Genomic DNA, 24,616 nt, shown 5'->3' with positions numbered 1-24,616 from the left:
TTGGCAACTCCCTTGCTTTCCTCGTGAAATTCATTGTCTCGACATTGTTCGTCCATGTTGCGCTTCAACCTTTGTTGTTGGTGTGGAATGAACGTGCCCATCTTTCTACGGTGGTTCTTCTTCTACGTATTCTGCCGCTTTTTGGGTCGATTTGTTGTATCACATATAGGTACGAAACTTAGTAGTTCTCTTGCATTGTAGAAAGGGATCATTTTGCAAAGTTCTTCTCCATTGGTAGATGCATATTCCACGCCGGGTATCCGGATACGGTTCTTTGATTGCGGTTGCAATTGATGCGTGGCGATCGGAAAGAATTGATAGGTCTTTGCGCGTGCCAAACACCTTTTTCACGTGTCCGAAGAACCACTCCGTAGGATTCATTATTCTCGGTACGCAAAATGCTAGTGGAAATATCTTGTTGTTTCCATCTTTTGCTACGTTCATGAGCACACCGCGGTATTTTGATTTCGAAGGTTGCATCCACCATTATTGATGTTGTTTCCAACCCTCAATTGATGCTCCATAGCGAAAAAGCATACTTAAACTTATTGTCGACGGTCCGTTTGATGTTAGCAACCGTCCGAGATTTCTTAATTTCATCGTGAAGATATTGCGGTAGAAGTGTGTAGTTATTTTAAGGGGTTCCTCTTATGACATTATAAGCGTGTTGGAGGGAACGCCATGCTTTGTGGTAACCAATGTGCAAGCCATATCTCGCTTTCATTTCTTCAATGACAAATTTGGGTGTTATCTCTTGTAGTGTATGGCGTACTAGGTACGTAATGTATTCCGCTATGACTTTTGAAGTTGCATTCCTCATGTCGAGAGGTGATGAAATTTATTGAACAACTATGTCTCTTTTCAAAGTTAACTACTTTGAAAAGTTCGATCCTACGAACCTTGAGCGTGGAAACGCCAAATGCGAGGTTGGTTCAACACATCGATGTAATACCGTTGCGTGCGCATGACTTTTCTACCTTGTACGTTGATGACGAGTAATTGCAATGTTATTCATGCACTTTTTCACGGTATCTTTGTCTTTGAATAAAATGCCAACTTCTATTTGATCAATCGATGCACTAGGTGTCAAAATTTGTGTATCATTTTGTATCCTCTTCCTCTTGAGTGTCTTTCTTTTGTTGCATGGTTGTGTTTCTGCCTCTTGTTGTCATGCTCGGAGTAAGTGAATTCATTGAAGTTGGATCTTTGAGAAAGGTCATTGTTTACAACTTGCTCAATGTTTGGCGATTGCCATTGTAGGCTGTGAGGTGTATGGTTAGGAGTTACTATCTCGCTCTGCTTTCACGTGGAATCCCAGGTTATGTCCAATAAGTTGTGTTGTTCATCATCCAAGCCAATTTCGGACATGTCTTCTTCATAAGCAATGCAAAGTTGTTTGTCAATTTCCTCATGGTTTGTCCTTGTCATTAGGATAGAGTCATTATGTTGTTCTTGTAATGGGTGGTTCTCCGCATTTTGAATTGAACTCTAATATGAAACGGGAATTTAGAGTTGTCATTGTTGTTGAGCGGTACGGCGAGTGTGAAGATCAATGTCGTTTTTACACGCATCCCTTTGGATGTTTTCTCACCGTGTCAAACCATATGTTGGCCTCTTTTTGCCGAGTATGTTGTGTATGCCCCGCAAATATACGGTGAGTGAATTGTTGAAAATTTACACCATCGTTGACAAGTATTAGCTTGGTTTCATGATTAACATAATTGTAGGCGGCGTCCCATTTGCCGTTGAAGGCTACGTAGATGCATCTTGGTGTCATTTTTTTTGTTAAACTTCTGCATAAAGAGAGATTCACTTGAGAAAAAACCAAAATGAAATGTATTTAAGTTGTTAGTTTTGAAAATTTGAGTTACGCCGCTTCCCGAACTTTTGTATGTAATGTCATGAAGTATGCACGAAACGGCATACTACTGCCATTTTGTAAACAAAAGTTACGCTACAATTCTTCAAAAATAAGCTTTTGTAGCATTATTCAATGAAATACTGCTATTATTTTCATGAAAATGAAAAACCTCTCTGTCTTTATCCAATTTAAATCAAATCCATGCAACGATTATTCCAATTTAAAATGGACTAATTTATACTTCTATATAAACCAACACAACTTTGAAGAGGAAAAAAAAAAAAACTTTACTTAAGAAAACCAGGATATAATCACATACAAAATGAACCAAAACCAACATATTGTACATGTTAATGGTGGCCACGGGCAAGCACGTGAACATGCCCGTCCTCATAACCAAATCCGTCCTAATATTGCAAATTTGCAAATTACTCATGAAATTAACGATATCAAAAGAGATATAGATTTTACGAGGGCTCTTTACGGTGCTCTAAGTAGAGAAAATGATGATGCGACGAAGAGAATTACGATTTGTAAGGCGAGAGGTTATTCCGGCCAATCGCCAAGTTGACGATGGGGCAATTTGGAATGGGTACACGTGAAATTAGAGCGATGATGGTAGTTTGGTACTTATGAAGTTAGGATTTTATGTTGCCTTTTATGGCATACTTGTTCAGAAGTTTGTTCAGAACTTTGCCAGTAACGGCATGCTCTACTACTTTGTAAATTGCACTTTTGCCGTCTCCGGCATACTTGTTATTAAGGTGGTTCAGAACAATGCCGTTAACGGCATACTCTACTCCTGTAAATTGAACTTTTGCCTCCTTCGACATAAGCACTTTTTGTTTCTTGATGATAATGCGATGGTGTTTTTGGTTAAAAAAAATTAAAAAAAAGAAAACCTCCTCTACCTTCGTCCAAATAAAATCAAATGCACCTGTGATATTCCAATTAGAGGATTGACTCATTGACTGATTTATACTTACACATAAACCGAACTTTTGCCTTCTCAAGCATACTTTTTATGAAATTGGTTCAAAACATTGCGATTAACGGCATAATCTACTCTTTTGTAAATTGAACTTTTGCCTCCTCGGCATAATGAATTTTTGTTTCTTGATGATAATGCGATGCTTGGACTAATTTATACTTCTACATAAACGAGAACTTTTGCCTTCTCCGGCATACTTGTTATGAAATTGGTTCAAAACATTGCGGTTAACGGCATAATCTACTCTTTTGTAAATTGAACTTTTGCCTCCTCCGGCATAATGAATTTTTGTTTTCTTGATGATAATGCGATGGTTGTTTTTGGTTAAAAAAAATTAAAAAAATGAAAACCTCCTCTACCTTCATCAAATAAAATCAAATGCCTATGACGATTATTCGATTAGAGGATTGACTCAATTGGGTGATTTATACTTCTACATAAACCGAACTTTTGCCTTCTCAGGCATACTTTTTATGAAATTGGTTCAAAACATTGCGGTTAACGGCATACTCTACTCTTTTGTAAATTGAACTTTTGCCTCCTCCGGCATAATGAATTTTTTTTTTCTTGATGATAATGCAGTAATTGTTTTTGGTTAAAAAAAATTAAAAAAATGAAAACCTCCTCTACCTTCATCCAAATAAAATCAAATGCACCTGTGATTATTCCAATTAGAGGATTGACTCAAGCTGGACTGATTTATACTTCTACATAAACCGAACTTTTGCCTTCTCGGCATACTTTTTATGAAATTGGTTCAAAACATTGCGTTAACGGCATACTCTACTCTTTTGTAAATTGAACTTTTGCCTCATCTACGGCATAATGAATTTTTGTTTTCTTGATGATAATGCGAATGCGGACTAATTTATACTTCTACATAAACGAGAACTTTTGCCTTCTCCGGCATACTTGTTATGAAATTGGTTCAAAACATTGCCGTTAACGGCATAATCTACTCTTTTGTAAATTGAACTTTTGCCTCCTCCGGCATACTTGTTCTAAATTTGCACACAGTTTACCTTAATTCAAGTTTAAATCGATAAGCATTGACTGATTTAAATTGAATTTACTATAATTACAATTTCAAGTAAATAAGCATTGTATACTAATTTAATTAAGGTATAAAGTAGTTAAAATCGGAACAAAGCATTAAATCCAATCGATTCTATTTCTTTGAATAATTTTATAGTGCGTAATGTTCAATACGAAATTTGTATGTCATCTGTTTCTTAATAATCGGGTCGTAGAAGATGATCTTTTTCAAATATTAACCATCTAAACTCCATAAAATCGTTAAATTGAGTTGAATTAAGATTTGTACCTTTTGCGATATTGTAGCGACAAAATCAATGGAGAAATACGGCTTGAAACAACGATTTGAATAATTGAGAAATACGGTTTGGGGAACGAAGTTGGGTACAAGTTAACGATAGAAGGATTTGAGTTGTTGTGTTTTATATGTAACGGTTAGGGGTAGTAATGTCTTTTTACTATGTTAGTTTTGCTCGGAAGGGCAATAATTAAAGACCACCATTTTGAGGGGCAAAATCTAAAGACCAGCCCAAAAGAGGGGCATTCGCGCCAATTGCCCTTATTTTTTTTGGCTTATAAGCTGCTTTTTTTAAGCCCATCCAAACAGGCTCTATGTCAATTAAATTGAACCAAATGGAATATCATATTTTCGTCTTTGGTCATGTGGCTTCCAAACAACTGCTATGCCTCAGTGATCCGACGGTGCCGAGTGGAAGGGCCGTCGCTCAACGGATAAAAGTTACTCTAGGGATAACAGGCTGATCTTCCCCAAGAGCTCACATCGACGGGAAGGTTTGGCAATTGTTTTCTTAATCGAGATTAATATTTTTTTTATATGATTTATACCCCTATCGTATCGGAGAAACTGTACATGCAATTAGAAGATGATGAGGGTTTAATTAATATTGATATTCCGGTATTAATTTGGATCAGCTTCTCTCTCAATTGGAAAAATAAATGGGTAATAACAAAAAATCTGGGGGTTTTAGAAAAAATTATATAAAAAGCAGTAGTCATTTGCTGAAAATATATGACATTTCTGGCGACTGGTATTTTCCTTAGTATAGGTATATTGTAGTTACAAAATAAAGTGTAGGTGCTTTAAGGAAACAAAGTACCTATCAATTTAAGTGCCACTCATAAAATCTTGTAGAGTTGTAAGATAATATCAGTGTCTATATATAAACACTTGTAAGATAATATCTGCACTAGAAAGTGAAAAAAGAAAATGGGAAAAAAAAGCACTTGGGATTAATACGAAAATGATTAACGTTATAACTGAACATTAAAAAGGGATTTTTAATAGTACTTTGTAACTTGAATTCTTTCCATTGAAAAGTGTGATCTTGCCTAGTGGGTGAGCCACAGTGTCGAAGATGGGTTCGACCGATCCCACAACCTTTTATTCACACTTTGTATTTGCCTTAAGAAATTTATGTAATATGTATAAATTAGTAATTTAAAACTCAGTAACTTAGAGGATTTGAATTCGGAACCCACAAACCTCAAATTCTAGCTCCGCCTCTGATCTTGCCATACCTTCCAACTAAACCCATTAACACGTACTAATAATGACTACATGCTGCATAGTGTACCCATCAAACCCATCGAACACGTACTTGTTTACAATTCGTAAATTTTCTAGTTTTTTTTTTTTTTTTTTTTCAGTCGATATACGTACCTACTTCAGGCTCAAATTAATTTGAATTAAAGCTACTTAATTTAATTTATTTTGGTAGAGAACACTCTCTCCCAAAAAAAATTTGTGATTAATGATGGAGAGCTCCAATCATCACACGTGGTGGTAAGATTGTCAAGTAAGTAAATTGGCATTGACTGCAAGCTGTATCTGTTCTCCACAAGGAATAAATACGTGCGTGAAAGGTCTACCAATAAAACGCTCAAAAGAAGTTAATGTTGTATTTTCTAGTTCTTTTTTAAATGTCAAACCTTTTGTTGGGAAATTTGTGCAACACAAAATCACTCTCAGCACTACCGGCCTTATCTAGCCCCACGCATCTCTTATTTAGACCATATACTAAAGTTGCTCATCCAGTTGCTTCCATAAGGACTTTCTTCTTGCTCCACTCTTTGAAAATAAAGCTATAGCTTTGAATATAGTAACCACAAAACTTCCAGCTCCCAACAGAACCACAAATTAATAGGAATATAATATACCCAATGAACCTCTATTACTATATGCTCTTTCGCTTGGCATTTTGATTGTACATCCAACCTTAAAACTTCCTTCAATATGTCTTCCATTCTAGCTCAAAACCATGCCATTAGATCCTCACAACAAGTCCTTTCGGGGACATCAGATAAAATTGGAACGATACAGAGAAGATCATCACATCGAGTCAAGAACACCTCCCACCATTTTCTCCTACCTGCACGAGTCTATTGTATCTCTTCCTCCTCCTCTTCGTCCAACTCTGCCACAATCACCACCAAACCACCGCCCGTCACAGAACCATTAACTTATGACCCTCTCACTCCCATCACAAAAACGGAGACTAGTACTACTACAACCACTAGTAGTACAAGAAGTGTACTCAACGACCCGAGTTTAAAGTCCACATGGGCTCATCGAGCATGGATGACCAGCGGGTGCACCACCGTGCTAATTTCATTAGCACGGTCTGCAACAGGGGCCATCGACTCACATTCATGGGCCGGGCCCCTAATAGCTGGGTGCATTGGCTACGTCCTATCGGACCTAGCTTCCGGAATCTACCATTGGGGAATTGACAATTACGGCAGTGCCAAAACACCTGTATTCGGAAGCCAAATCGACGCTTTCCAAGGTCACCATAAATGGCCATGGACCATAACAAGACGCGAATTCGCTAACAATTTACATGCCTTGGCACGCGCGGTGACTTTCACTGTCCTCCCAATCGACTTACTCTGCAATGACGCGACTACTCTAGCCTTTGCAGGAGTTTTTTCAGGTTGCATTATGTTCAGCCAGCAGTTTCATTCTTGGGCTCATGGTACAAAAAGTAAGTTACCTTCAACCGTGTTAGCATTACAAGATGCTGGAATACTTGTGTCAAGATCACAACACGGCGCGCATCATCGCCCGCCTTATAACAACAATTACTGCATTGTGAGTGGATTATGGAATGAATATTTGGACAGAACTAAGGTATTTGAGTTGCTGGAAATGATTTTCTTCTTTAAATTTGGAGTTCGACCAAGGTCATGGAGTGAACCAAATTCAGAATGGACTGAAGAAACTGAGACAAAATCAATTCCTGTTTCCCATTGAGTTCAATTAGTCTCTATTGTTGTTTGCTTTTTTTTTTTTTTTTTTTCCCCTTCTCATCTACAGTCTGTGAATAAGAGTGGTACAGGATTATATTGTTGTTTTTAAACTGGCTGAGATGAGCTAATATATAGTATCAGTTAATGTTACAATTTCAATTTAAAATGGATCAGATTTTTTTAAGTTGATTGCTGTAAGATTACCTTTTTCCCGATTATTATTGGATTGATATAGATTTTCAGGTTGAATGTGGAGAATTCATATACTCGACACCAACCAATTTGATTTAGTGTGTCAAATTGCGGATGTATTGTCACCTATTAAATATCATATTGAATGCCTATGTATTGTCACATATCATCAATCAATCAATATCCATTATAAAGCTAAGCATAGACAAGGTAATGTGTCACCTCTGGCCTTCATTCCTATTTCTCTTTTTTCTCATTTTTTACATTTTCCCTCTTTATTTTATGTCCAAAAAATCTACAAAAAAGTATATTAAATACACCTTCTTTATATCATTCATTATTACTCCATTAATATTTCAATTCTCTTAATTATGTTAAATGTGTTATGTCCAAAAAAACTGAAAACTACCTTCTTTAATTCTCCTTAGTAACACATTTATACTGGATTAGAACAACGGAATAAAGTGTTACCAAGAACGGTTGCAGACAGTTACAACTTACAACCTTTCAATATTGCACATTTATGAAACGACGCAACATTTCATATCCATCTGGAGGATAAAGAACCCCTACTAATAGCGGAGTAACGAATATTCCCCATCATTTTCCATTCATGAAATATCCACAGGGATCAAACACAATACTCCAAACGTTTGGTGATCTTCTTTAATAAACTTCAAACTTGATTCTTCTTCTTCATTTCTCTTCAATATTCAAAGCCTACACATCTTTTGATCCCAATAGTCTCGAAAAATGGAGCAAAGTGAGGGACCAATTGGGATCAAAATCTACAGTGCATCACAACGTGTTGATAATACTACTTCTTCTATGTACAATACTAATTTGCCACAAGATGTTCCAATCCCAGAATTGCCGCAACCAGCATTTGGTGGCAAGAAAAGAAGAGCAATGGCAAATGGGGTTCAAAAAACACTTTCAAAAACGTCATTGCTTGTGAATTTTCTCCCAACAGGAACACTTTTAACTTTTGAAATGCTCCTTCCATCAGTTTTTGGCAAAGGTGATTGTTCTCCAATTACCACACTGATGATTTTGTCACTTCTTGGCATTTGCACTTTGTCATGCTTCTTCTTCCATTTCACGGATAGTTTTCGCGGTCCGGATGGGAAAGTTTACTATGGATTTGTCACTCCTAGAGGGTTGAAAGTTTTCAAGACTGGACTTGGTGTGGAAGTGCCAAAAGATGAAAGGTACGTTGTGGGATTCACAGATTTCGTACATGCAATGATGTCTGTATTGGTGTTTGTGGCAATTGCATTTTCGGATCATAGAGTGACACTTTGTTTATTCCCTGGACATGCAAAAGAACTTGATGAAATCATGAGGAGTTTCCCATTAATGGTGGGAGTTATTTGCAGTGGACTTTTTCTTGTTTTTCCTACTACTAGATATGGCGTTGGATGTATGTCTGCTTAGCAATTTCGAGTATTATTATTCTAGTTTTTTTTTCCCGGGATTATGTTTATGTTTTGTAGGTTTTTTTTCTTTTGTGTCCTATTTTCCAAGTATATGTGTTGTTTATTGTAATTTAAGCAGTTTCTCTGTATTTTTGATCAATTGATAACAGTGGAACGGTGTTTAGATCTATGGATTAATATTTTTTATTTTTTTAAAAAAAAAGGGATCAAACACAAACTCACAAAATCAAAGCATTAGGATTAATTTCTGAAATGCCCGTTATCTTATTTATCTCATTTGGGTGTTTAAAGACTTCCTAGCAAGTACTCGATCAATAGCTCTGTCATGCATATTTCTATAGTGAAAATATCTTTTGCGATACTAATTTCAAACGGGTCATAGAACTTGTCACAGGCAGTGAAAACTTGCCAAGAATGAATGGGTAATTGTTCTTGTAAATAAACGATTTCATCTTTGACATTTGTGTGAGGGTAAGGCTAAGCTTTTGGGCAAATGAAATTGTCTCTGGTGTACCTATACTCAACTAATGACATCCCATTTCGCATGAGAACTGGATTAAGGGAAGCAATGATTTCAACATCTGATCAGTTGTCAGTCCCACATGTTTTGCTGATAATCTTTTTTCCAGGGATATATTATTCTAATTCAGGAGTTGATGATAATTAATTTTATTTATTTATTAATTTTTAATAACAATACTTATATGTTAGTTTGACGAAGTTGTCATTGCTAGCTTTGAAGTCTAGCAGATATGGATATTATGTTCCAAACTCTCAACGGAACATTTTGCATTTTTTTTTTTTTTTTGTTATGTGCTACATTAAGTTTTAATTTTCCAATTGAAAATACTAATCAACCTATTATATAGATATAAAATTATCAAAGAATTGTTAAATGCATAGATAAATTCAATATCAATTTTCCTGTTAGTGGTTATAGGTGTTATAACTAAATTCATATGAATGTTTAAGAGGTTCAGAACTTTCTAAACCATGACTCGATTTACGAGATCGATTCTTTCATCTAAAACTCCAATTTTCTCACCCTTTTATTTTCATCCATTAGTATTGGGTGCCTTTTACGTTAAGCCTAGAATTTGCATTTTTCTGTTTGATCTTCCTAACATATTTTAGGAACCATTCTTGTGCCCTTGACTTTTAAATCTCTGTCTTTTTGATTTTTGCTACATTTGTTGGAATTTTTTCAGTTTGGAAATGGGAATGCTATTGATGATCTTTATTAAAAGGTAATTTATTTGTTTTAAATAAAATAATATTTTCTTATTATATAAGAAATCTGTATATACTATAAAGAAAAGTGACCAGTTTATATCCGCTTGATGAAGTTTAATTTAATTGCAACATTTTTCAGTATTTCGATCAATGTTTTTACTTTCTTACCCAAAATAAAGTTTGTCGTCGTTTGGAAATGAAAATACATTGTATATGACATTATGGAATACCCCTGATGTATTAGTCTCATCAAATGTAGAAACTTTCTCATTCAATAAGTAGTTTTTTCAACGAACTATTTAAAATTTATCTTACGCAAAACAATTTGATTTTGTGGACATTGGACGGGTAACTTTAATTTTGCGCTTTTTAAATAACAATAAAAAAATTTTGATTTTTTTTTTTTTTACTTTACATGCTCATGATTAAAGGACAATAAAAATTAATTTCACTTATATTATTAATCTATTAGAAATTGAAGATAAATAAGAATATAAAAGATTTTTTGTTAAAATATTCAAAGTAATAATTTGACTATTTTAAAAGGCAATGACACATTTTATCACCACGCGATTTTAGCAAGGTGAATCATTAAAACTAGTCAAAGAATATTACTGGTACTCTTATAGTAACTATTTCAAAGAAAATAGAGTAAAATTTGTGTCACAAGGTTCCAATTGAAGGTAAAGGTTTCCTTGGCCATTGAACATAGTCCTTTTCTTTATTCTCTTCACCAGACATATGTGGATTTCGTTTTTACTGAGCTAAACCAAATATATTAATGTCTCTAGTACACCAGAGTCAAGCTGTAACACTTGTTATATAGTATCTACATTATAAAAGTTAAAAAAGAAAAAACCTATTAGCATTACCCCCGTGAAAAGGCTAAATACCTAAATAGCCCCTTAAATTTCGTATGTTTTCTTGTGAACACTTGTGTCCATAAAACCAAGTGCATAAAACACATTAGCTAGTTGACGGCGCATTAAGTGAATCGATTATCGAATGACATGTATAATTAAGTGTAACTCTAAAAAATAAGAAAAACTTTCCCCATCTCCATACGTCATTCATTTTCCCCAACCCCCTAGAGTCCTAGACCATCCCCCTTATTCTTTGTTAGGTCGAATAAGAATCATTAATTTCCTTTGCTGTTAATTTCTTATTCATTTATTGAGTTAGGTCGATGCTATTTTCACATCTCGAATCATAATTAAAGAAGTTAGTATACCAGTGAAACACTCAAAAGAAGTTACGTACTTTTTTCTAAAACTCTAGTTTTTGCAAGGACAAACATTTTATTGTGAAAATTAAAGCAACTCAAAATCTAATCTCAATACTACTGGTCTGATCTTGCCCCACGCATCTCTTATTTAGACCATATGCCAAAATTGCTCCTCTGGTTGCGGCTTACGATGGAAAATGACATATCTATGTTATATCTTTTGACGCTGCAAAGTTTTGTTAGGTTGTAATATCAAAGAATACATTCATTCAAACTCTTAGAAGGTCAGAATATTAGTTATTAAATGTACTTATAATCTTAATCTTGATATGATTATTATGATCTATGTGATTTGTTCATTATTTTGATTTATTAAAAGGTACGACTCAATTGCGGTCTATGTATTCCTGGTAAATTGGATAATAACAAAATACATTTGTGAAATAATGATTAGTTGATAGAATCCATGTCTCAACTTTGAGATTGATGATACCCTTTATGAATGCTTATAAGTCTCATGAAAACCTCGGTGAATTTTGTATCCGTCACGTGATATAAGTTAAGCGGGAAATATAAAGGATTCAATTAGTCAATGAATTATATTGTCCGTAATTTAATTTAATTTATTGGTATCTGTAATCTTAACATGGGGAGTTAAATAAGTTGTAATGTATGATTTCAAAATTGAACTGAGGAGTGCAATTATGAATTTTTAGTGGAATAATTCGTAATTTATTATGGTAGGATTAATTCAGATATTTCGAATTAATTCCATAATAAGAAGCCTCGCTAATTAAATTATGTGTTCCCTGTTGTGCCCGAATAATAAAGAATTAAATGGAATCCGATTTCCTGGTGGAAAAAAAAGACCTAGCAGGTTTGGGAAAAGGGTTTAAACCCTAAAACCTCTAGTTATAAAAATGCTCGTATTCCATAAGAAGGCTAGGGTTTTACAAGTTTCTACACTTTTTTCATAGAAATTCGCCCACACGAATTTCGCAGATTCTGGTATTATTCGGGTTACACAGTAGAAGACCGTGGAACTGGAGGATGAACGCGTGGATGGTTTTTGCTCGTGCTTGAAGGCTAGATTCGAGGTTGCATTCACGCTTCAAGAGATAAGTATAAATTTTATGTTTGATTAATATCTTTATTATGTGTTGTCTATATTACATGCAAGTTCGATCCTGGCTATTTGCTTCCGCTGTTTATGCCTGTATTCCATCAACATCTAATTAAGTGTAACTTTAAAAAATAGAAAAAATATAATAAGTAAAAGAAAACTTTCCCCACCCGCGGGCGTCCCCTCATTTTTTCAACCCCTGGAGTCCTAGGAGGCGTTTGGACATGCGATTTCATCTCATGAGATGAAATTAGCGTTTGGACATGTGATTTCATCTCATGAGATGAAATCCCAAATCATCCAAAAAGGCATGATTTGGGATTCCAAATCATGATTTCAAATTTCTTAAATGTGGAATGAAAAAGTAAAGTAGGGCAGACTCTTTACTACATACATACAGAGTCACCATAGCCTTTCAAACAAAATAATTAAGGAATGGCGACTTACCCTATACGAGGCAAGCTGGCATGACGATGGAGACCTAGCTGCTTTTCTAGCCTCTTATACATAGTAGTGATAGTGATAATATATCAAATTTCTCATCTAGTTGCTTTTATAAAGAATTTCTTCTCCCTCCACTCTTTGAACAATATATCTCTAATACTATATGCTCTTTTACTTGGCATTTTGATTGTACATCCAACCTTAAGTTTCTTCAATGTGTCTTCCATTCTACCTCAAAACCATGTCACTAAATCCTCACAACGATCAGATGAAATTGGGACGATACAGAGAAAATCCTCACATCCAGATAAAAGCATCTCTCACCAACTAGAACCAGCGAATTACGAACCACCCACTCCCATCACAAAAACTGGGACTAGTACAAGAAGTCATGTACTCAATGACCCTAGTTTACAGTCCACATGGGCAGAGCAAGCATGGATGGTAAGTGGGTGTACCACCGTGTTCATTTCTTTAGCTAAGTCTGCAACAGGGGCTGTCAACTCACACTCTTGGGTTGGGCCCCTTATAGCCTGCTGCATCGGCTACGTGCTATCAGACCTAGCTAATGGAATCTACCACTGGGCAATAGACAATTACGGCAATGCCAAAACCCCTGTATTCGGAAGCCAAATTGATGCATTTCTGCGTCACCATAAATCGCCATTGACTATCACCCGGCTTCAATTTGCTACCAATCTACACGAGCTCGCACGTGCAGTGACTTTCATTGTCCTTCCAATCAACCTTCTCTGTAATAACCCGACGATTCTGGCCTTCATGGGAGTTTTTTCAGGTTTCACTATGTTCGGCATTCAGATTCATTCATGGGCTCATGGAACAAAAAGTAAGCTACCTTCAATCGTGTTAGTATTACAAGATGCTGGAATAATTCTTTCAAGGTCAAATCATGCCGTGCATCATCTCCCCCCTTACAACAACAGTTACTGCACTGTGAGTGGATTATGGAACCAGTATTTGGATAGATATAAGGTTTTTGAGTTACTGGAGAATACTTTCTTCTATAAATTTGGAGTTCGGCCGCGGTCTTGGAGTGAACCAAATACAAAATGGACTGAAGAAACTGAGGGACTTGAATCTCTGCCTGCTTCACATTGAATTCATTTAGTCCCTATTGCTGCTTGCTACTATATATATATATATATATTGCTTTTTCATCTACAGTCTGTGAACAAGAACGGTACAGGATCACATGTTTTTAAGATATAGGATCATATGTTTTAAGGGTTGTTTGGTAGGGTTTATAAGAATGGTATTGAATAAAGTGTATTAGTAGTGCTGGCATTATTATTTATCCATGGTTTGATTTGTTGTATTAATTGAAAAGGGTGTATTGGAATAGGAATAGTACTGAATATGGTGTATAAGAATGGTGTTGAATAACAGTGTATTAGTAATGCTGCATAATTATTTATTCATGGTCTGGTTTGTTGTATTATATAAATAGGGTGTATTAGAATAGGAATGGCATTAAATAGAGTGTATCAGAATAGGAACTGGTATTGTATAACTAATGCAGTACAAAACACTACCCCTACCCGAAAAAAAAATTAAAAAAATAACACCAAAACTAATACATGTATTATTTTCTCTTATACCTCCTATCAAACGATCCCTACGATGAAAAACTGATTAAAAAAATGAAAACCCAAAATGTACCGAGAAAGTTCGACTTACTTAATTAGGTTTGATATTAATATTTAAAAGATCGATCTAACTGGTTTAAATTCTTTTTAGGAGAAATTCTATTTAAATCCAACCATGAACAATTACCGACAAGAGCCCTAGGGGCTGGACTACTGCTGGCAAACGGAAAGAAAGTCTCACTCTTTCATGTCTATCATGCAATTAACATCTATACGAGGCTGTGCTAAAAAAAAATTAGGTTGCTTTGTGCTGTTATTAAAGTTGTGGGGCGAATGAAAATTTAATTCAATTGTGGTTTATGGCCAAATACTTCACAACAGTTTCATCCTTGAAGTTTATGGATTCTTATAGTAATCTTAAATTAATGTACAATATTTATTGAGTTCACAATCAAGTATTTAGTAAAAAAATATTAATAATAATAATACATATATCGGGTATAAGCAAAAACTACTTAATTTCTATGAACTCGTAGGTAAATCTTTGCAACCGCACCTGCTTATGGTTGCTAAATATTTTCAAGATACTACACAAAAATCTAGTGCACCATTAGCCAAGACAAATATTGCATCCAAACTAAAGGATTTTGCAATATCATATTCTGTCTCTGGTTACGCGGCTTCCAAACAACTTTATCACCAGGTAATATTTCACTGCAAGCTGTATCTCTGCTCCACAAGGAATAAATACGTGCGTGAAAGGTCTACCAATAAAACACTGAGGATCTAGTAGTTCGTTTTTCATAGTCAAACCTTTTATTGGAAAATTTGTGCAACACAAATCACGGGAAAATGGCCAAATGCCGCCGCGTATGACCGGATTACCAACTACACACCTTATCTCTGCGGGGTCTATTATCGACTGAACAATTTTAAACTTGAATTATTTACTACTGAGTGTTGATGTAGCAGGGAGAGTGTATCACACTCTCTCATAGTCCATAGAGAGTGAGAAGCCAAAAAATGTTAAGAAATTATTTATAATATTTTCTATTAACCAAATATTATAAAAACTGATAATTACGGCAGCGCCAAAATATCTGTATTCTGAAGCCAAATGGACGCTTTCCAAGGTCACCATATATGGCCATGGACCATAACAAGACGCGAATTCTCTAACAATTTACACGCCCTAGCGCATGCGATGGCTTTTACTGTCCTCCCAATCGACTTTCTCTGCAATGACGCAACGACTCTAGCCTTTGTAGGAGTACTTGTGTCAAGGTCACAACACAACGCGCATCATCGCCTGCCTTAAAACAATAATATAATGGATTGGGCTCCCCTCCAGTGGAGAATCCCTCCAGTTGCTCAAGTGCAGCCTTGTATAGCTTACACGTGTCCCATGAATTATTCAATGCACCAGCTTCAATTTATTAACCTAACAATATTAACTAGGGTTACCAACATTCTCTCTCCTCTCCCCTCTTTGGTTTTCAATTTTCGGTTTTTGAAAGTACTATACCATTACCATATTAAATTAATTCGGTATGGTTCGGTATTTTGAAGTTCGGTTTCAGTATTTTGCGGTACGGTAAATCGGTACCATAGTTTGTTCGACTTCGACTTACATATCATCGTATAATAGAGAATTACGACTCGGCTATTCAAGAAACGTCTCAATTATATCGTATTAACACCTTATACATGTAAATATATTCAAAAGAAAGCACAACCAATCCTCTTCGTAAATTAATTACACAAAAAGAGCATTTCAATCAAAGATAAATTAGTCAAAATTCTAATGGGAGCCAAGGACGGGTCTTTTGCTAGCACCCAAAGGAAAGAGGAAGAGAGAGGAGAGAGAATGTTGGTAACAATAGTTAATATTGTTAGGTTAATAAATTGAATCTGATCCATTGAGTAATTCATGAAACACGTGTAAGCTATACAAGGCGCACTTGAGCAACGGGAGGGATTCTCCACTGGAGGGGAGCCAACTCCAATAATAATGTCCAGCATACCTTTATATTTGTATGTTAATTGAAATTAATCCAATTAACTCTCTAAGAGGAAGTGCCCGCTGATATTTTCCCAACGTTAGAGAAGTTTCTAAAGATCAGTTCTTCTCAAGTTATAGATCCTTGTATTGCCCAAAAGATATCCAAAGAGAAAAAAGAAACATTATGCATGAGCAAATAAGGCAGAAACCCTGGAATGCATGTCAAAATGTAGCAAAAACTTTTCACGTAAAGCGAAAATCATAAGAGAATGTTAATTAAAGATAACAAAAGAAACAACACCAATAAAAGAAAAATTATAAATCAACTAATGGAGAAGAAACAGAAGAGAAAACGGACGTACAAATGAAAGAAAACAGGATAGAGAAATGATGGTACCTTTTTTTTAGGCAAGAAAAGCCGTCCAATCAAATGATCAATTAACAAAAGTCACATATTACATTGAAAGTAACTTTAGTTCCATGGATGTCAACTGGGACTTTGGATCTAACACTTCAATGTAATATGTTACTTTTGATTTTGTTGAAAGTAACATATTCACAACAATTTGAAGTTGTAACAATTACAATTACCAGCATAATCGAAAAGAAGTGATAAAACAATTATTAAAATATCCATAACAAACAACTGTAATTTCAAAAATGCATCTGTTCGTACATACCAACTCCCATTTTTATATATTAATTAGTAAAGTAAAGTAAAATATTTGTAACACAAAATCACTCTGAATACTACTGGGCTTAAATATGATTTTGTTGATAAGAAAGATTTCTGTTAAATATGATTCACGCTAGATATGATATCTTCTGTCCTTTGTTTCACTATAAAGAAACGTTAACGATGGTCAAAACAAAAAAAGAATCAACGGAACACACATAAATTTGTTATAAAGTTCGGTTTTTCTTCTTTTTTTAATCCAAAAATCTGCCAAAAAAATATTAAATACACCTTCTTTATATCATTCATTATTACTCCATTAATATTTCAATTCTCTTAATTATGTTAAATGTGTTATGTCAAAAAAAAAAAAAAAAAAAACTGAAAACTCCCTTCTTTAATTCTCCTTAGTAACACATTTATACTTAATTAGAACAATGGAATAAAGTGTTACCAAGAATGGTTGCAGAGCTTACAACCTTTCAATATTGCACATTTATGAAACGACGCAACATTTCATATCCCATCTGCAGGATAAAGAACCCCTGCTAATAGCGGAGTAATGAATATTCCCCATCATTTCCATTCATGAAATATCCACAGGGATCAAACACAAAATCACAAATCGAAGCATTAGGATTAATTTCTGAAATGCCCGTTATCTTATTCATCTCATTTGGGCGTTTAAAGACTTCCTAGCAAGTACTCGATCAATAGCTCTGTCATGCATATTTCTATAGTGAAAATATCTTTTGCGATACTAATTTCAAACGGGTCATAGAACTTGTCACAGGCAGTGAAAACTTGCCAAGAATGAATGGGTAATTGTTCTTGTAAATAAACGATTTCATCTTTGACATTTGTGTGAGGGTAAGGCTAAGCTTTTGGGCAAATGAAATTGTCTCTGGTGTACCTATACTCAACTCATGACATCCCATTTCGCATGAGAACTGGATTAAGGGAAGAAATGATTTCAACATCTGATCAGTTGTCAGTCCCACATGTTTTGCTGATAATTTTTTTTCCAGAGATATATTATTCTAATTCAGGAGTTGATGATAATTAATTTTATTTATTTATTAATTTTTAATAACAATAATTATATGTTAGTTTGACGAAGTTGTCATTGCTAGATTTGAAGTCTAGGAGATATGGATATTTGAAGTCTAGCAGATATGGATATTATGTTCCAAACTCTCAACGGAACTTTTTTTTTTTTTTTTTTTTTTTTTTTTTTTGTTATGTGCTACATTAAGTTTTAATTTTCCAATTGAAAATACTAATCAACCTATTATATAGATATAAAATTATCAAAGAATTGTATAAATGCATAGATAAATTCAATATCAGTTTTCCTGTTAGTGGTTATAGGTGTTATGACTCGATTTACGAAATCGATTCTTTCATCTAAAACTCCAATTTTCTCACCCTTTTATTTTCATCCATTAGTACTGGGTGCCTTTTACGTTAAGCCTAGAATTTGCTTTTTTCTGTTTGATCTTCCTAACATATTTTAGGAACCATTCTTGTGCCCTTGACTTTTAAATCTTTTCTTTTTGATTTTTGCTACATTTGTTAAAACTTTTTCAGTTTGGAAATGGGAATGCTATTGATGATCTTTATTGAAAGGTAATTTATTTGTTTTAAATAAAATAATATTTTCTTATTATATAAGAAATAGTATATACTATAAAGAAAAGTGACCAGGTTTATATCCGCTTGATGAAGTTTAATTTAATTGCAACATTTTTCAGTATTTCGATCAATGTTTTTACTTTCTTACCCAAAATAAAGTTTGTTGTCGTTTGGAAATGAGAATACATTGTATATGACATTATGGAATACCCCTGATGTATTAGTCTCATCAAATGTAGAAACTTTCTCATTCAATAAGCAGTTTTTTCAACGAACTATTTAAAATTTATCTTACGCAAAACAATTTGATTTTGTGGACATTGGACGGGTAACTTTAATTTTGCGCTTTTTAAATAACAATAAAAATTTTTTTTTTTTACTTTACATGCTCATGATTAAAGGACAATAAAAATTAATTTCACTTATATTATTAATCTATTAGAAATTGAAGATAAATAAGAATATAAAAGATTTTTTGTTAAAATATTCAAAGTAATAATTTGACAATTTTAAAAGGCAATGACACATTTTATCACCACGCGATTTTAGCAAGGTGAATCATTAAAACTAGTCAAAGAATATTACTGGTACTGTTATAGTAACTATTTCAAAGAAAATAGAGTAAAATTTGTGTCACAAGCTTCCAATTGAAGGTAAAGGTTTCCTTGGCCATTGAACATAGTCCTTTTCTTTATTCTCTTCACCAGACATATGTGGATTTCGTTTTTACTGAGCTAAACCAAATATATTAATGTCTCTAGTACACCAGAGTCAAGCTGTAACACTTGTTATATAGTATCTACATTATAAAAGTTAAAAAAGAAAAAACCTATTAGCATTACCCCGTGAAAAGGCTAAATACCTAAATAGCCCCTTAAATTTCGTATGTTTTCTTGTGAACACTTGTGTCCATAAAACCAAGTGCATAAAACACATTAGCTAGTTGACGGCGCGTTAAGTGAATCGATTATCGAATGACACGTATAATTAAGTGTAACTCTAAAAAATAAGAAAAACTTTCCCCATCTCCAGACGTCATTCATTTTCCCCAACCCCCTAGAGTCCTAGACCATCCCCCTTATTCTTTGTTAGGTCGAATAAGAATCATTAATTTCCTTTGCTGTTAATTTCTTATTCATTTATTGAGTTAGGTCGATGCTCTTTTCACATCTCGAATCATAATTAAAGAAGTTAATATACCAGTGAAACACTCAAAAGAAGTTACGTACTTTTTTCTAAAACTCTAGTTTTTGCAAGGACAAACATTTTATTGTGAAAATTAAAGCAACTCAAAATCTAATCTCAATACTACTGATCTGATCTTGCCCCACGCATCTCTTATTTAGACCATATGCCAAAATTGCTCCTCTGGTTGCGGCTTACGATGGAAAATGACATATCTATGTTATATCTTTTGACGCTGCAAAATTTTGCTAGGTTGTAATATCAAAGAATACATTCATTCAAACTCTTAGAAGGTCAGAATATTAGTTATTAAATGTACTTATAATTTTAATCTTGATATGATTATTATGATCTATGTGATTTGTTCATTATTTTGATTTATTAAAAGGTACGACTCAATTGCGGGTCTATGTATTCCTGGTAAATTGGATAATAACAAAATACATCTGTGAAATAATAATTAGTTTATAGAATCCATGTCTCAACTTTGAGATTGATGATACCCCTTTATGAATGCTTATAAGTCTCATGTGAAAACCCTGCAGGTGAATTTTGTATCCGTCACGTGATATAAGTTAAGCGGGAAATATAAAGGATTCAATTAGTCAATGAATTATATTGTCCGTAATTTAATTTAATTTATTGGTATCTGTAATCTTGACATGGGGAGTTAAATAAGTTGTAATGTATGATTTCGAAATTGAACTGAGGAGTGCAATTATGAATTTTTAGTGGAATAATTCGTAATTTATTATGGTAGGATTAATTCAGATATTTCGAATTAATTCCATAATAAGAAGCCTCGCTAATTAAATTATGTGTTCCCTGTTGTGCCCGAATAATAAAGAATTAAATGGAATCCGATTTCCCGGTGGAAAAAAAAGACCTAGCAGGTTTGGGAATTAAACCCTAAAACCTGTAGTTATAAAAATGCTCGTATTCCATAAGAAGGCTAGGGTTTTACAAGTTTCTACACTTTTTTCATAGAAATTCGCCCGCACGAATTTCGCAGATTTTGGTATTATTCGGGTTACACAGTAGAAGACCGTGGAACTGGAGGATGAACGCGTGGATGGTTTTTGCTCGTGTTTGAAGGCTAGATTCGAGGTTGCATTCACGCTTCAAGAGATAAGTATAAATTTTATGTTTGATTAATATCTTTATTATGTGTTGTCTATATTACATGCAAGTTCATCCCGCTATTTGCTTCCGCTCGTTTATGCCTCGTATTCCATCAACATCTAATTAAGTGTAACTTTAAAAAATAGAAAAAATATAATAAGTAAAAGAAAACTTTCCCCACCCCGCGGCGTCCCTCATTTTTTCAACCCCGGAGTCCTAGGAGGCGTTTGGACATGCGATTTCATCTCATGAGATGAAATTAGCGTTTGGACATGTGATTTCATCTCATGAGATGAAATCCCAAATCATCCAAAAAGGCATGATTTGGGATTCCAAATCATGATTTCAAATTTCTTAAATGTAAAAGTTGACCCATAAGTTTATATTTTGTAAAAATAGTCAATAAGTTGGTAGATATATTTACCAATCATTTATATCAAATATTAAAATATCTACAAGTTGGTAGTATATTTATAACAAATTTACTCTTACTAACCATGTATTAAAGAGTAGTTACACTATAACTCATGTTCAATTTTCCATTTTATTGAACTAAAATTTGATCAAATGATGTTGTATTTTTTAGAAAGGCCTTCTAGCAGCGTAAATTTTGTTATGAACTATGACTTGCTCATTTGGTAAGATTGTATAAGAATTGGGAAGGTTTTGATGGTTTTCACAACTTGCGGGGTTTTTATATCTATAAGAAAAAATACAACTTAAGAAATCCAAATTGCATGTTCAAACATGATTTCAAATCATGATTTCATCTGATGATTTCAAATCATGTCCAAACGGCTCCCTAGAACATCACCTTATTCTTCGTTGGGTTGCATAAGAATAATTAATTCTTTTTGCTGTCAATTTCTTATTCATTTGTTGAGTCTTTTCACATCTCAATCATAACTAATATCATCATCTAGTTACTAGCTAAGTCGACTTTCAGGGGCTAACTAGGTAGTTATATTAGCCATAAAACGTGATAACTGAAGTTTAGAAAAAAAAGTTGTCTAATAGGAATAGCTAGTAACTTGAATAAACTTTCTTCCATCGTAAAAGTTTATATTCCAGCTAAGAGAAAACGACATAAATGGTCCCTTAATTATGAGGGTAGGTTCAAAATAATCTCTTAATTATGCACTTAATAGTTTTGGTACTTTAAATTTGTCATAAGTTAACAAAAATGGTCTCTTAACTATGAGGTTAGGTTAAAAATAGTCCCTTAAGTATGCACTTAACGGTTTTGGTCCTTTAAGTTCTTCAAAAGTTAACACTTTTAGTCTCCGTCAAAATATCCATCGAACTTTGTTTGTTAGATAGAACAATGAAGAAAAAAAGAGAAAATTAGCTAGAACTCACGTTTAGAAGTACACACTACTAAAAAAGGGTCAAATACCTCGGGACAAAACCAACGGACGTTCGTCGGTTATAGTGCAAAACTGAGGAAAAACCAATAGACTTTATAATGTCAGAAAATAGTGCCTCGGAACACAAAAATAGACGGACTCAGTCAGTTAAAATCGAGGGAGTCCACCGGCTAGGTAAAATATACTAAACTTGGTTTTTATTGAAAATTCGGTATAAAAATAAATACTTTCATTGTAGTGATATTAAAAAAAAAAGTTTCCGTGCATTTTTTCCCAAAAATAACCCACGGTCGTCCGTTGAATTCTGTTAACTTTTTTTAAAAAAAAAAGTCATTTGCTTTCTGATAGTGTCCTTCGGTTCTATCCGTCGGTTTTCGTCCATCGGTTTATCACTTGTTTTAAGTAGTGACAATTTTTGTACTTTTTACCATTTCTAATTTATTTCTAAGTATGGTGTATTTTACTTCCCCGATGGACTCCCTCGGTTTTAACCGACATACTCCGTTGGTTTTTGCGTTTCGATACATTATTTTCTGACATTATCAAGTTTGTAAGATTTTTCTCGGTTTTGCACTACAATCGACGAACATCCGTTGGTTTTGTCCCGCGAGGTATTTGACCCAGTTTTTTAGTAGTGTGTTCCTCTAAATGTGAGTTCTCGCTAATTTCCTCTCTTTTTCTTCATAGTTCCCGTCAAATTTAACAAAAAGATTTCGATGAATATTTTGTCGAAGACTAGAAGTGCAAACTTTTGGTGAACTTAAAGGACCAAAGTGTTTAGTGCATACTTAAGGGACTATTTTTAACTTACACTGATAGTTAAGGGACCATTTTTGTTAACTTGTGACAAACTTAAATGACCAAAACTGTTAAGTGCATAGTTAAGGAACCATTTGGAACCTACCCTCATAGTTAAGGGACCATTTGGAACCTACTCTCAATACTACTGGCCTTATCTAGCCCCACGCATCTCTTATTTAGGCCATATACCAAAATTGCTCATCTGGTTGCGGCTTGCGATGGAAAATGACATATCTATGTTATATTTTTTGACGCTGCAAAATTTTGTTAGGTTGTAATATCAAAGAGTACATTCATTCAGACTATTAGAAGGTCAGAATATTAGTTATTTACTTTTTTAATATATTAATAGTTTGAAAGCATTTTTTTGAAGGAAGACAAGTTGAATATATTTTTTAAAACATTATTTAATCTCTAACATATGGATTAATTTTTAATGTTGTCGAAGTAAAATCAAAGTAGTATCGCAAGTTAGTGTTGAGTAAACGTTAAAAATTCACTTTTCTTATCAAGATTGATAAGACAAGTAAATAGTCGTGAAGGACTTTAATTGCTCAGGAACATAAAGTTGAAGATGTTGATGCAACTGCAGTTGAAGAAGACAAATCAAAGAAAAATAATCAATGTCATACACTAATTTATAAAAAAAATTAAATAAAAGGATGAAAGGAACATACATCAGGAATATTGTTTACAAAAACAATATGTGAAAACCAAAATAAGTAAAAACACGTACATTATATATCTATTTAAAGTTTGATTGAGATGATATCCAATCATCTTTACTTCAACAAACAAGTCAACAAACCTGATACGACAATATATATACATTGATCATTCTAGAAACTTGTATCTTATTCTTTTGTGTATAATTACTTACTCAAAACTTTTTAAATTATATTTATATAATTTTATACACGTGCGTTAGAGGAAAAATTAGTGTGTATATATATACTAGTTGCTCGAGGCCCGTGCTGAGCCCGAGCCCAAAATTAAAATATAAAAAATAGTACGTAATTTTTATAATAAATATAATTTGTGTCACATTTTTCTACTACATAATTAATTAAATATAACTACAACTTATTCACATCTTGTTGATATGTTTTCGTAATTATTGAAGTTCCTTCGTTAATAATTGGATAATATTTAAAAAGAAAAAATTATTTATGAGGAAGCAAGATTAGTAGGAAAATTCCCAAATATGAAAGGAACGCAAGTGATTCAATATCTATAAACTAACATGATAAAGTTGGATAATTACAACTCAAGGAAGATCATAAATGAATAGTATTTTGGTATTTGTGAGCATGTGATTTTCTTATGAATAGAAATAGATTTCTTTTGATATGTATTAATTTTTCACTCATTATTTTATGTGTCAAGTCTTTATGCTAGTTAAAAGTGA

The 24,616-nt window shown here is 33.8% G+C and overlaps 3 protein-coding genes across 3 annotated transcripts; all 3 read left to right on the top strand.

Annotated features, from left to right (window-relative positions):
- Window positions 1-5,863: 5,863 nt before the first annotated feature.
- LOC132044477 (fatty acid desaturase 4, chloroplastic-like) lies at window positions 5,864-7,323 on the top strand. The gene has a single exon (XM_059434970.1). The coding sequence runs from the start codon at window positions 6,142-6,144 to the stop codon at window positions 7,159-7,161; it is 1,020 nt and encodes a 339-aa protein (XP_059290953.1). The 5' UTR covers window positions 5,864-6,141; the 3' UTR covers window positions 7,162-7,323.
- Window positions 7,324-7,793: 470 nt separating this feature from the next.
- Window positions 7,794-9,288, top strand: LOC132044476 (protein DMP8-like). The gene has a single exon (XM_059434969.1). It carries the CDS (start codon window positions 8,103-8,105, stop codon window positions 8,784-8,786), a length of 684 nt encoding a protein of 227 aa, XP_059290952.1. The 5' UTR covers window positions 7,794-8,102; the 3' UTR covers window positions 8,787-9,288.
- Window positions 9,289-12,804: 3,516 nt separating this feature from the next.
- On the top strand, window positions 12,805-13,995 carry LOC132044473 (fatty acid desaturase 4-like 1, chloroplastic). Its single transcript, XM_059434966.1, has 2 exons — window positions 12,805-12,826; window positions 12,917-13,995. Exons 1-2 carry the CDS (start codon window positions 12,805-12,807, stop codon window positions 13,930-13,932), a joined length of 1,038 nt encoding a protein of 345 aa, XP_059290949.1. The 3' UTR covers window positions 13,933-13,995.
- Window positions 13,996-24,616: the final 10,621 nt, after the last annotated feature.

This window comes from Lycium ferocissimum, unplaced genomic scaffold (assembly GCF_029784015.1).
Source record: "Lycium ferocissimum isolate CSIRO_LF1 unplaced genomic scaffold, AGI_CSIRO_Lferr_CH_V1 ctg4626, whole genome shotgun sequence".
Lineage (NCBI taxonomy): Eukaryota > Viridiplantae > Streptophyta > Magnoliopsida > Solanales > Solanaceae > Lycium > Lycium ferocissimum.
Note: the sequence above shows the minus strand (reverse complement) of the source record. Positions and strands in the feature narration are given on the sequence as shown.